The 13,334-nt window shown below is 37.0% G+C and overlaps 1 protein-coding gene across 9 annotated transcripts in view; it reads left to right on the forward strand.

Moving 5' to 3' along the window:
• LOC137237274 (organic cation transporter protein) overlaps window positions 1-13,334 on the forward strand; it is a 48,795-nt gene that overhangs the window by 32,942 nt on the left and 2,519 nt on the right. For all 9 annotated transcript variants that reach the window (XM_067760708.1, XM_067760700.1, XM_067760701.1 and 6 more), the window contains exons 3-7: window positions 6,656-7,102; window positions 9,916-10,070; window positions 10,217-10,385; window positions 10,601-10,733; window positions 12,506-12,662. In XM_067760708.1, the coding sequence (XP_067616809.1) occupies window positions 6,656-7,102; window positions 9,916-10,070; window positions 10,217-10,385; window positions 10,601-10,733; window positions 12,506-12,662 (1,061 nt within the window). The remainder of the gene's footprint in view (window positions 1-6,655; window positions 7,103-9,915; window positions 10,071-10,216; window positions 10,386-10,600; window positions 10,734-12,505; window positions 12,663-13,334) is intronic.

The following is a 13,334-nucleotide window of genomic DNA, read 5'->3' on the forward strand; positions in this document are numbered from 1 at the left end:
GGTGTTATTAAAGCGCGAGCAACTATTAAATAATTTGTTTACTCACATTTAATATGACAATAAAAATGTACATATTTGGAGGCTTTTTTATTTACTGTACAAATCTAATATGTATCTGTATAATAATAGTTACTGTACAAAAAAGATAAAGCTTTTCTATGTTAATTTTGTTCAATCTACTGATTGGGGCATAGCTAAACACAAATTGCATAAAATGGATTTGTGCTTGATAATTTCGGTAAATACTCGTAGGTTCGATTTTAATAGGCGTATAATTTTTTTTATTTGTTTTTACATACGTACATACATATGTATCTTCAATGCCTTCAAAAAACCTTATATCGATCAACTGCAAAGGCAGCGTTCTTTATGGAGGAGCGGTAGAGCTTATGAGTTGCGAGACTAAAGAATATGCGATACATATTTATTTAACTTTAAGTATAAGCTTTGTAGCTGTTGGGTTAGGCTGAAGTGACTGCCCGAGAGTACACCTAGGCCTATGACATTAGAAAAGACAACAGTACCTTTCCTCTTCGAACTATTTTGAATAACGCTACTAAGTTCGTTATGCGATACTTCACGACCAGGCGCAAATTATCCAGAAGGGAAGCTCACAGAAATCGCTGCCTTGCCCCACTTAAGGCCGGGTAGTTTCAGATAAGGCGAACCACCGTTTCCTTTCATTCATCCTCTTTACAACTCCTGCAGAAACGACGATATGTAGTTCCCAACCTTTCTGCATACCCACCTATAAAGCAGTGCACAGTTAGTACTCCTACAAGTGTGAAAATGTTGTCCCTATTTAGGATGTAAAGGTGATGGGATCTACTAGGATCCAATTTTATCCAGGTTTCTTTTGATGTCCGTTACCCCGCTGTTTGTATCTATCTTACTTCGGCTTCACGGCATAAGGTGCATGTTGCAAAGAGCCATAGCTAAGCATTCTTGGTCAGAAATAATCTGCTTGGTCGTACCCTGCCTAGCGAGTTCGTCTGCAATGCTGTTTAGTGTTTGTTTAGAATTGAACGAGTGAGAGCAAAGAAATTTGATAACAGCCTAGCTGCCGCTGAAAGTAAAGTTTGCCAATATGATGGCTGATACTTCTGCCTAGAAGACACTACAGTGGTGGTCTAGGTGCCTTGAATAGACTCCAGATCCGCCTTTTAGCTTAAAAATGTAGGCGTATATGGAAATGCTACTGTCAAAAGCAAGGCACCTTTTAATTTCTCTCAATCATGCCTACTATAAGTGTTTACCAAAAGTCGCTTTCCGCAACATTTGTGGTTGCACAGCGATCCGTGTTAGGAGGAAGAGAACTGTGTTTGTTGGGTATGCTAGAGTGTCCTTTGGTTCTATTATTCCCATTAGACGCAGGACTGACTTTCCAATGCTGGATAATCAACTAGATCCAATGGTAGAATGTGAAGAGTGATCTGAAGAGCTTCGCTAGGCGTGGTTCTTAGAGCACCACTTATGATGATCATACTAGGTCTATGTGGACTTCACCCAACCAATTTAGGTTTGACGATTTGCTCAAGCGGACCACCATACGACTCTCCCATACATCAGTATGGATCGAATAATCACAGTATAAATTCTTTAGCTGCTACTAAACTGCCACTTAAGTACAAACTGCATGTTTAATTAACCATTTCATAATTTTTATGAATGGCAACCGATGTCTGGAGTTCAGGGTCAGCCGTTGTCATGTTTGCTATATAACTTAGCAGCTTTTGTGATCAGTATATGGGTACTTTTTCAAAAAAAATGCAACAAAAAGTATGCACATATGTATTTGTTATTTATGCTTAAACCATTTTACAAATGCATTGACTTAATTAATCTCACAGTTAGGCAAAATTCAGATAACCTCTAGTTACAACTGATTTTCTAGAATAAAGATTTACTGCCTTGATCTAAGCGACACACATCATATACATTAGACCGTTCCATTTTTTTCTTCGCGAAAATCTTATATTCAATATGGCTTGTTTGAAAAAACTATCGCTGTCGCAACATATTCGAATTCTGTCGGTATAAACTGAGATATCAAAATAGAGCAATTACAATACGAAAGCATCTTTTCCCCAAGCCACATACTTCATCCTAGCGAAGGTAGAACAGGCGCACTGAAAATGCTTCCTCCTTCTTTCTCAATAAGGACAGCTTAAGGTTTCATGTATCCTTAACACAGTCATGTGTTTTTACCATGTGAAGTCACCTGTCAACAATCTCAAAACTTCTCAACTAGATCTTCTGGCACTGCAACATTGCTATAACTAGTTGTGGGCCCAGGAATGTCTGTTCAGACCTCACCCTGGCGCACGAAAGATAACCTAAGAATCCTAACAGCTATTTTTACAGGACACTGTAAACTGCACAGTCACATGCAAAAGCTGGGTATAATATCGAACAACACATGCAGATTTTCTGCTCGATCAGCGGAGACGGCGGACCATATCCTCCTGGAGCGTGACGCAATCTCAGAGATGTCGGCTTGGATGAGGTGCTGTGAAGCAGCTGAGGGCACAATAGACCAATGGTCGCAGTGCGATCCTCAATTAATTATCTATCTCTATCTATATATAACCCTGGCGCAACATTCAATATTGAAACAGTTTTGAAATAGTTAAAGAGCTAGTCAACGTTTTAATAACAACTTGGTTGTCACTGCAAATGAATACACCACCGCCTTCCTACTAGTCCGCCACCCAATTGGGTATTATTTGAGGACTCCGAATACTTCAGCCTGGAAAAACATAGCATCTTTCTCAAGAAAAGAGTGAAGTTCGTAACCATTGCGCCCAACTTCTGATCCAAAGTCAGTTTTTGAGTTGCCAGTAAAATTTCCCACGCTTATGATTGAAAATCTACTCCACAAATTAAAGATGGCTGATCATTCTGATCTGATAGATCCATAAGATCGCTCTAGGGGACAAACGTCGGACACTTTCGAGGAAGACATGTACTTATGAAAAGCTAGGTTTTGGTCAAATTTAAAATACTATATTAAATACATACTCGAATATTCCTCTCTCTCACGGCAAGCTTATCAGCAAATCATTATCTAGAAACGGTCTAATGTACATACATGCGTATGTGAATTCTTCAAAATTTACATTATTACATATGTAGAATACTAATTCAATCAGTGCCGATTAGCTATCATCGCTTCAAGGTTAAGGTATTTAAATTTATATTTATTAGGTTGTAGGAGTAATTGCTAATTTAAATTCTACCATATTTAGCTTACATTATTTATTACTTACGCATAATTTTTGAATGATAGAAATATGTATTGCAAACAAATGTAATTGACTTTCGTGAGTTGTACATCCCAATACAATTTGAGTCATCAAAACTCGCAAAGTTCGTAAGCCTACACGCCTTGTAAACTTATAAAACGACTGACATCAAAACCTGCCTCAAACTGACCCGCTGGTCATTTGGTTTCTGTTATGCCAATTAGGTCGATAAAGCAGTTTGTAGTCAAAGCCTAACCTTAAATTTCGATTTCGTTTATTTTACAACCCAATTTATGATTTCCCGCTGTTTCACTTGAGGTCACATTTGACCTAGTTAAACCCCAGCCTTTTATGGAAACCGTTCTATTATAGAGGTTTCAATGATTACGAAATTTTTACCAGTTTGAATGAACTATCTAAAAAATTATTGAAAAATGTCACTCTTTCTTTAACTCTGCTTTCCTTTTGCCATAAATTTTACTTATTTATTTTATTTTTTTTTTTTTTCAAATAAAAAATCTAGAAAAGGGGAACGTTGAGCATCTTTCCCGATTATTTCAATGCTATGCCGTGATGTAATATCACATAACAGCTATTAAAAAAATTTAGCTAAAAGTCCAGGGGTAAAATTTGCCTTCGAAAAGTATCTCAAGTCACTTCTATGCACACATACATATCGCACACCTAAATCAATAGGGAGCCAACTCAAAAATCTGAAGTTTGAAGTTTTTAACCTCACCTCATGACTAGCAAATTCAATACCTACCGAGCTCTATACTCAATTTACTAACAACTCCACTAACCAGCGAGAATAGGCCTTGTAAAAAATAAAAATTGCATTGGCGCTTATGGGATAGACAGTTAGTGTTTCGCGATTTCTGAACATGACAATTTTTGGAGCTGATCGCTGTTTTGATTGTTGTTGTTGTAGCAGTGCTTCTCCCCATCAAATAGGTTCGACAGATCACAAATTGTCATCAATATCCTCTAACGGAAGTCCAAGGAAACTTGCTGTATGAACAGGGGTGGACCATAATGAGAGGGGTGTTAGAGGCTTTGGTTCCACAATACAGTTAAAGAGATGGTTGGTGTCATGTGGGGACACATTACAAGCAGGACATATGTTTTGTATATCGGGGTTGATTCTGGATAGGTAAGAGTTTAACCTGTTACAGTATCCAGATGGAAGTTGAGCTAGAGGGACTCGCGTTTCCCTAGAGAGAATGCTTTCCTCTTCTGCTAGTTATGGGTATTGTTCCTTGAGTACAGGATTCACCGGGCAATTCCTGGCATAGAGGTCCGTCGCCTATTTGTGGAGTTCACTGAGGACCTGCTTGTGTTTTTTAGCTTAATATGATGTGTTCTCAGGTGCCGTATTTCCTCATAATGCTTACGGAGATGACTCCTTAAGCCCCTGGGCGATGTAGGCTCATTAATCAGATGTCTGTTTGGTTAGCATTTCATTTCTCTCCCTAATAGGGAGTATTCTCGCCTCACTATGTTGATGGTGTTCTGGGGACATAAGAAGACAACCCGAGGAGGTTCTGAGGGCAGTATTTTGGCAGGCCTGTAGCTTTTTCCGGAGAAATGTAACCCCATTTAATCGCTGTTTTGATCTAGGTGTGCGATATGTAGGTTAGATCATTTATACTATGCTTACAGGCAATACCATCTTCACAAATGTTCATTTATTATTAATAAATAAATAATTAAGCATGGAATCCTCGTAAGTAGTATAAATTTACTTATTAAATGAGGAAGTGAATTACTATTTCTGAAATTGAGCGGCAGACAAATGCATAACAATTTTTGTCACAGACAAGCTATCTAACATTCGCCAAAATAGTTTGTATTGTATTATAATCGTTATTATGTGCAATGGCTACCTTCTTCTTCTCTTTCACGGTTTAGAATAAGTTCCGTAAAATAGTATTTTAAAGCAGGGGACGTGACAAGAATATGATAGGTTCGGTTCAGCGGCTTGAAACGTTTTTACACTTTTGGACTAGTTTATCAAACGGTTTTTGGCTCTTTGAACGGGTTTTCGTTTCTACTCAACGGTTCGGAAATAAAAAAAACCATTAGTATGCAAAACATGTACGTTATTATAATTATTGAGCCTCAATGCACTGCGACCTTTCTTAAGATTTATTGTGTTTGAACTGAGGTGGAGGCTTTTAATATATTTAAGTACCTCTTCAGGCTTTTTACTCCATATCACGAAGCGACTAAGAGTGACGCCACCAGTCTCTGCCTTACCAAAGAAACGCATTCGCTAAGAACGTGAACCGGTGTTACATCCGCCAGCTTACAAAAGCGACAGATTCGTTCATCGTATAGATTTTACGTATAGATTTTACGATATCGTAGACTACAGTGTCCTGTTTGTGAGGGTTCGTAGGTCCTCTATACTTAGATTAATGAGTTTGGCTGCTACTTTCGTTGCCGGTTCTGTTCAAGTCCCGTTCATATCCTGATTAAAACAAATAAGTTTCTTGGCTGTCTTATGTTGTGCCGCAGGCCTCATATCTCTTATGAATGTAGCTGAACAATAATATGGCCAAATCGTGTCCATGGGATAAATAATATACATATATCCTATATATATATAAGCGACACTTTCGATAAATCTCAGGTATATAATTGATTGTTAATTCACACACAAAATTTGGCGGTCGATAGCTATGACTATGAACCTCTTATTTGAACAATCGGTTGTGTTAAATATATTTTTTATACATACGATCGATCTTGGCGCTTTTTTCAGCCAACTGTGTATGCCGTATAAGTAAGCATTAGGCAAAACTTGAAGCTTGTAGTTGTTAAAATGGGGTAGAAATTACGAAACCCCTCTTATCTGAATAAACAGTTGGATGGGTTATATATTATATACCTATATGACCGATCTCGACGGTTTTTTTTTCAGACCAAAATATATGGCATATACAAAAGCATGTAGTGAAATTTGAAGCTCCTCTCTAGGCAGATTACAAAAACCCTTTTATCTGAAAAATCGGTTGTATCTGTGATATGCATATGCCATAGTGGTCCGATCCGGGCTGGTGCAACAAATATCTAATCGTGTATTAAAATCTACCTGCTCACCAAATTTCATCGAAATTGACGGACAAGCTTGCGTTCAAACAAATAGACAGACGAAAAAACGGAGAGACCGACGGGCATGCCCAAATGAACTCTATCTTCTATCTCTTCTCTTTTAGGGACTTGCAGTTTTTGAGACTCAGACCAAACTTAATTTACCATTTCATTTTTATGAAAAAAAAACGAAACTAAACCCGAACTCTTCGAGCAAAAAAGATAGTTTTACTTAACACAATTATTCAAACTTCGAATCACATACAAATAGCATTACATAATTCAAAACATTTCTTTCTGAAATTTTTCCACAGGTCATTATTTTTTCTCTGCGTTACACCGAATATTCTAAATGGTTTTCATGTTGCCTCCTACACACTTCTGGGTCATTTACCCCAAGATCAATGGTGCAATGTACACGCTCTACAGACGACCAACTGGACAATTAATCAACAGCGTGAGATAACACAAAAGAATCTCAATACAGGTGGTTGTACAATATGGGCCTTCGATTACGATACGTTAAGTGCAACGCCTTACGAGACTGCGCTCAACGCAACACGGCAAAAACTACAGAACGGCAATGCAGTGGAAATACCGTGTATAACACATGGTTCATACTCTTACTCAGATGCTGAAACGACGTTTGTAGCAGATTGGGATTTGGTATGTGATCGCGCGATACAACGAACCTCAGCGCAAGTGGCATTATCGTTAGGCAAATTTTTTGGTTCATTCTCCTTTGGTGTAATTGCAGACAAGTGAGTAAATTTTTGTACTTTATTCAATTATATCATTTTCAGGTCAAAACAAACTTTTTCAAGTCAAGTGCAACTTTTTTTAAGTCAAACGAAATTGTTTTCAAATCAAATGAAACTTCTCAATTATGGCTTTGCAAAGTATATCATAGCTTTCTCTTCGACGAACGAGACGCATAACGAACAATAACTGTATTGGCGATATCGTCTGCTAAAAGTTCCGTGACATAAGCGGTTTTTCATATAGATGAGTATAACAGAATCTTATGCAATATGAGAAGATTGCACTGTATATTATGGAGAATGGCAGATTGAGCGAAATTGGCACCATCTGACATGGAAAAGTAGTCAACTTCCAACTTTTGTTGCAACCAAAGCATAAGAAGAAGAATTCGACATTTGCTTTGGTTAAGCTTTGGTGCTTTCATACTTTGCAGGTGAAATTATTTTTACACTTGTTGGTCCTTTTCTAACATTTTTCACAGTTAAAAATTGCAATTTAAAAAATCTATACGATAAAAAATATGTTAGCAATTATTTTTCTTGTATAGTGTGAATGTTTATACCAGAAATAAACTTGAATTTCTAAGTCTGAAGCAGGCATGCTTAACGAACGAAACGATATCATTTCGTTACGATAATCAACGCTAATAAACGAAACGAAGTCACTTCGTTTCGTTTATTAACGTTAAGATCGTCAAATTAACGTTAATTTGTCGTTCTTAACGTTAATAAACGAAACGAAATGACTTCGTTTCGTTTATTAACGTTGATTATCGTAACGAAATGATATCTTTTCGTTCGTTAAGCATGCCTGGTCTGAAGTTCCTTCATATTTACAAACGCAACATCTTTCGTGATTGTGGCGATGTGCATAAGATTGCGTTTAACGTATCTACAGATATGAGAAACTTAACTTACTCTTAAGCTTTCAGCTATTCGTGATAGACAAGGCCGATATAACGTAAGAGTCGGCTGTTATCGTTTTGATTATCGTGCTAAAAAAACAGACGAACGACTATCGTTTTGGACACGATTGCGGCAAAAGAAATGAAGCTGTAAGCAGGGCCCTAGGCAACCATCAATTTGGGGCCCTTTTTCACGTCCGTTCCCTTTTTTCGATTAAAAAATACAAACTTATATCTTTCATAAAAATTTTATTGTCACAATGTAATAATATCAATAAAATTACTATCTACATTTTGTAATTTTTTACATTTTTTTTCGGCAAATTCATCAATTATATCATCAATATCGATTTTGTTCAATAAATCTGACTCAATGCAAAGTATACCTAGCATCTTGAGTCGCTGTTGTCGCGTTGTAGCTCTTTCAGCAGCTTTGATTCTTTTTAATCAGGATCGTTCGGCAGAACAATTTGTGATCATTAATGTTAAAAAAATCCGAAGAGCTATTTCTGTGTTAGGAAATACATCGGCTAATTGATCTTCCATTAGAATCTTATACAAATGACTATCAGTTTTTTGTGCATCAGCATATCTGGAGTTCACTTAACTTGAGAATTGTTTCATTTCAAAATAACTAAGTTATTTATAGCTTCGTGAAGGTTTCCATCAGAGAAAAGTTGATGAGAAATGCAAATCTCTTCGAGGAAACCTTTTGTCTTAAAATCATCGCGAGGCGAAAATTCTACTTCTGGAGCATTTCCGTGATTAGGTTGTTTTTTTCTACAACGAGTACGTTTTACGATTTCTGTATAATCTACACCAGGTAATAATTGTTTTGTTTTTTCCTCGAAATCATTGAACTTTTCACGGAATGAAACTAAACTCTCTTCTAACGATCCGTACAAAAAAGCACACATTTCCAAATCTGATTTTTCACTTTGTAATGACTTACTCACTGAACTCATAGCAGTCAAAATAGACTTGATGGCTTCTACACCCTCTGTTCCAAAAAGAACCGAAAGTTTTCAAAATAAAAACAACCAGTGTTCATTTTGAGATAATTCTTTTTTATTAATCAATATACTCTCGTTTTACTTCGATACACTACTTTGCACGCTAATAGAATTTGTCAAATGAGTCGGAAATTTCCTTTTTAGGAACCTTGTCTAGTTCGTCGGTCGTTGCGTTTTGAATGCGGTCAATTGAGTTTTATTTATTTGAGTAAAAATTATTTTCAGTTCTGATTATATTTTTCTTGCACTCTCTAGAATTTTATGTTTGTAAGAAAATTTTAGAAGTATTTTTCATTTTTCGCGGGCCCCCTAAAATCGGGGGCCCCAGGCTTCTGCATATTCCGTCCCTGGCTGTAAGTTAATATCCAAAACATTTATGCTTATCGTCTTTTATAATATTGCTTCGAGTGTCAATCGTTACTTCAACTTTATCACAAAATAATAACAAAAACCGAAAACATACTTTGGGTGAAATTTTTCTTTCTTGTTTTCCGAATTCATAGACTGCGCAGTGGTCACATACAGTTTGCGGTTGAACTTTAAGAATTTGTATTGCAAGTAATTTTGGAACTATTCTTTAAGGTACAAGATTTCTGTGGGAAAATGAAAAACTAACATTAAAAATAAAAGCTAAACTCCAGGTTTAAAGCCAATAGAAGTCATAAGCCGAAAAATTGTTTTAAATAAAGACAGTTTCATTAGACTTAAAAAAAATCATTTGGTTTAAATAAATTTTCATTTGATATAAAAAAGTTTCATTTGATATAAAAAAAGTTTAATTTCATTTGGAGAACCATTCATTCAAAATTCATTTGACTTGTAAAAAGTTGCATTCCTCTTGTAGATGCTATATGATCAAAAACATCTTTCTTAAATTTTGAAAATTGGTTCACAGGTTTGGTCGTAAAACGTCTTTTTCATTGGGTGCCTTATTTTACTTAGTAGCCAGTCTGTTGTGTACTTTTTCGCCATGGTATGGGCTATTTTTAGCAGGTCGTTTCGGCTTAGGAGCAGCATCTTCGGGTCTTTTCTATCCTGCATTTACGATGAGTATGTATCATAAAAATTTTAAATTAAGCACAATTTAATTTATTTGTCTTTTTTATTTTAATTATTTATATTTTTTGCGTTAGTCTATTAGTAAATATTATCTTAAAAACAATTAGAAATTTTGTTCTAAATATTTTTTTTTTTAGTTGTGGAAAACATTTGCTTGCGCCATCGTTCATGGATGTCAATTGCCTTTTCGGCCTCCTATCCGATTGGTATGATCATATTAGCAATCGCTGCATATCTCGTTCAGCAATGGCGTTATTTGCAACTGACGCTGACAATTCCTGCATTCCTGCTGGTCGTTAGTTGCTAGTATGATATTTATTTTTTATTTGTTTTTATTATTTTAATTTTTTATATTGCTAATATATTTAATTTTTTTACCAATTACAACAACGAACTTATTCGGTTTATCGCTGGGAATCGCTACATTATATTTGTCCAATGCTCCACTGTGCCCTAATGATGCCGTCAATTCTCGCTGGGTATTTCATTTTTATTCGTAACCGCATTCATTCATAATTCAGCTTGATGCATGAATCGCCACGATGGCTGATAACAAAGCGACGCTATAAGAGTGTCTACAAAATTTTGTTTAAGGAGAAGTGCCATTATGAGATTGAGAAAGTTCCAATTGAAGCCATCACCGATAAGAAAGTTGTAAGTTTTAAATAATTGATATTTTAAGTAGAAGTGTTTACAAAAAAGTGACAATTTTTGAATCGGATTAATTAAATTTAGAACGTTTATCCGATTTCTCTAAAAGAAGAGTTAAAAAGACGTACGTGAACTCCACTGCTTTGAAAACGCTTTGAAGAAACATCGATCTTTCGTAGAAGCATCGAGTAATGTACATATGTATGTATGTACAGTACACTGGGTTGGTCCACATACGAAGCCGAACCCGATCAAAATGATCTGGGCGAAATAAAATTCATTTAGCCATGTCCGTCCGTCCGTCCGTCAATCTGTCCGTAAACACGATAACTTGAGTAAATTTTGAGGTATCTTGATGTAGGTTCCTGGGCACTCATCGCAGATCGCTATTTAAAATGAACGAAATCGGACTATAACCACGCCCACTTTTTCGTTATCGAAAATTTCGAAAAACCGATAATTCACTAGCAAAGACGGATAAAGCGATGAAACTTGGTAGGTTGTTATTGTTGTAGCAGTGCTTCGCCCCATCTAACAGCTGCGACCGATCACAAATTGTCATCAATATCCTCTAACGGGAGTCCAAGGAAACTTGCTGTTTCAACAGGGATGGACCATAATGAAAGGGGTGTTAGAGGCTTTGGTTCCACATTACAATTAAAGAGATGGTTGGTGTCATGTGGGGACACATTGCAAGCGGGGCATACATTTTGTATATCGGGGTTGATTCTGGATAGGCAAGAGTTTAACCTGTTACAGTATCCAGAACGAAGTTGATCTAGAGTGACTCGCGTTTCCCTGGGGAGTATGCGTTCCTCTTCCGCAAGTTTTGGGTACTGTTCTTTGAGTACTGGATTCACCGGGCAATTCCTGGCATAAAGGTCCGACGCCTGTTTATGGAGTTCATACGGCTGAGTTCTCAGGTGCCGTATTTCCTCAAAATTCTTACGGAGATGACTCCTTAAGCCCCTAGGCGGTGTTGGCTCATCAATCAGAAGTCTGTTGGGATGCCTAGGTTTCTGGGTGTTCAACAGGAACTGTTTGGTTAGCACTCATTTCTCTCCCTGATGGGGAGTATTCTCGCCTCATTATGTAGATGGTGTTCTGGGGACATAAGAAGACAACCCGTGACGATTCTGAGAGCAGTATTTTGGCAGGCCTATTGCTTCTTCCAGTGGGTAGTTTTTAGGCTTGGCGACCATATAAGGGACGCGTAGCATGCAATCGGCTGGCCAATTGCTTTGTATGTGGTAATGAGCGTTTCTTTGTCTTTTCCCCAAGTACTGCCAGCAAGAGATTTGAGGATTTTATTAAGGTAGTTGGGTTGACCTAATGACACAGAATAGAAAATTATTAAAATTTTGGACAGTGGACGTGGCACCTTCCACTTTTAAAAGAATATAATATAAAAGTTTTGCAAGCTGTAATTTGGCAGCTGAGTATGTAATGTTCGGTACGCCCGAACTTAGCCTTCCTTACTTGTGTTTAAATTGACATTGTTTTGGTCCACTGAAACTCTAGAATTCCTACTTATCACATTTCGAGCTCTGCAGTCGGAGTCACATACGTATCTGTTTTTCATAGTGCGGTGAAACGAGAAGCATACTTAAAGACCCTACAACTCGTGTAGCCGAAAAAACTATCTGAACACAACTTCAGAGCTCAAAGGAACATCTGAAGCAAAAAGCAGTCGACTGAAGCGGTCGAGAAAACGGCCCTTAACTAACTAAACTACTATTTTTCAATTATTTTTTTACTATTTTCTCATTTTCTAGGAAGCTGAATCACAACCACAAATCTCACTTTGGGTTAAACTGAAAGAGGGCCCTCTCAAACAATTCAGTGAACTATTTGGAACATGGAAATTGCGCCGATTAATTTTCACCTCCTATTTTATGTTCTGTGTAACCTCACTCAGTTATTATGTAACTGGTAAGTTCTTATACATACAATTTTGCACTTCTAGCTATGCAGCGCGCATGTCCCTTATAGTTCTGATACTATTTGGTAGATAAGAAAACTTGTCTGAAAATTCCACACAAATAAAAGGCTAAGTTATAGTAGGTTCCTTTCGTTAAGCGTATCGTTCGTTAACCAGAATGAAGCAAAGCAACGTCAAAACTTTAGAAAGAAGTTTTTTCAATTAGAAGAAAGTTTTTCTTAGCGGGGTCGCCCCTCGACAGTGATTTGGCAAGCACTCCGACTGTATTTCTGCCATGAAAAGCTACTCAGCTAAAACTTATCTGCCTTGCAGATGCCGTTCGGAGTCGGCGTAAAATATTTAGGTTCCGGCCCGCGAATTTGTAGGAAAGATTAAAAGAGGCACGACGCAAATTGGATGGGAAACTCGGCCTAAACCCCTTCGGACGTTATCGCACCTTGCATCTATTTTTTTTTTCTCGTATCGCTAACCTATAAATTGACTAGTAGTGTTTTGTTTTGGCTAAGTGAGTTACTATTTTCTCAATTTCTATGTTAAGGCTAAATCAAGTGTGCTATCAGCAAATATTGAAGACACTGGACTGAAAATTTTGTAGTAAATAAATAAATATTTAGCAGTTCTAAACAAAACATCATAACTCAATCATCAATAGGGGCACGAAT

The sequence above is a fragment of the Eurosta solidaginis genome, chromosome 1 (genome assembly GCF_040869045.1).
Source record: "Eurosta solidaginis isolate ZX-2024a chromosome 1, ASM4086904v1, whole genome shotgun sequence".
NCBI lineage: Eukaryota > Metazoa > Arthropoda > Insecta > Diptera > Tephritidae > Eurosta > Eurosta solidaginis.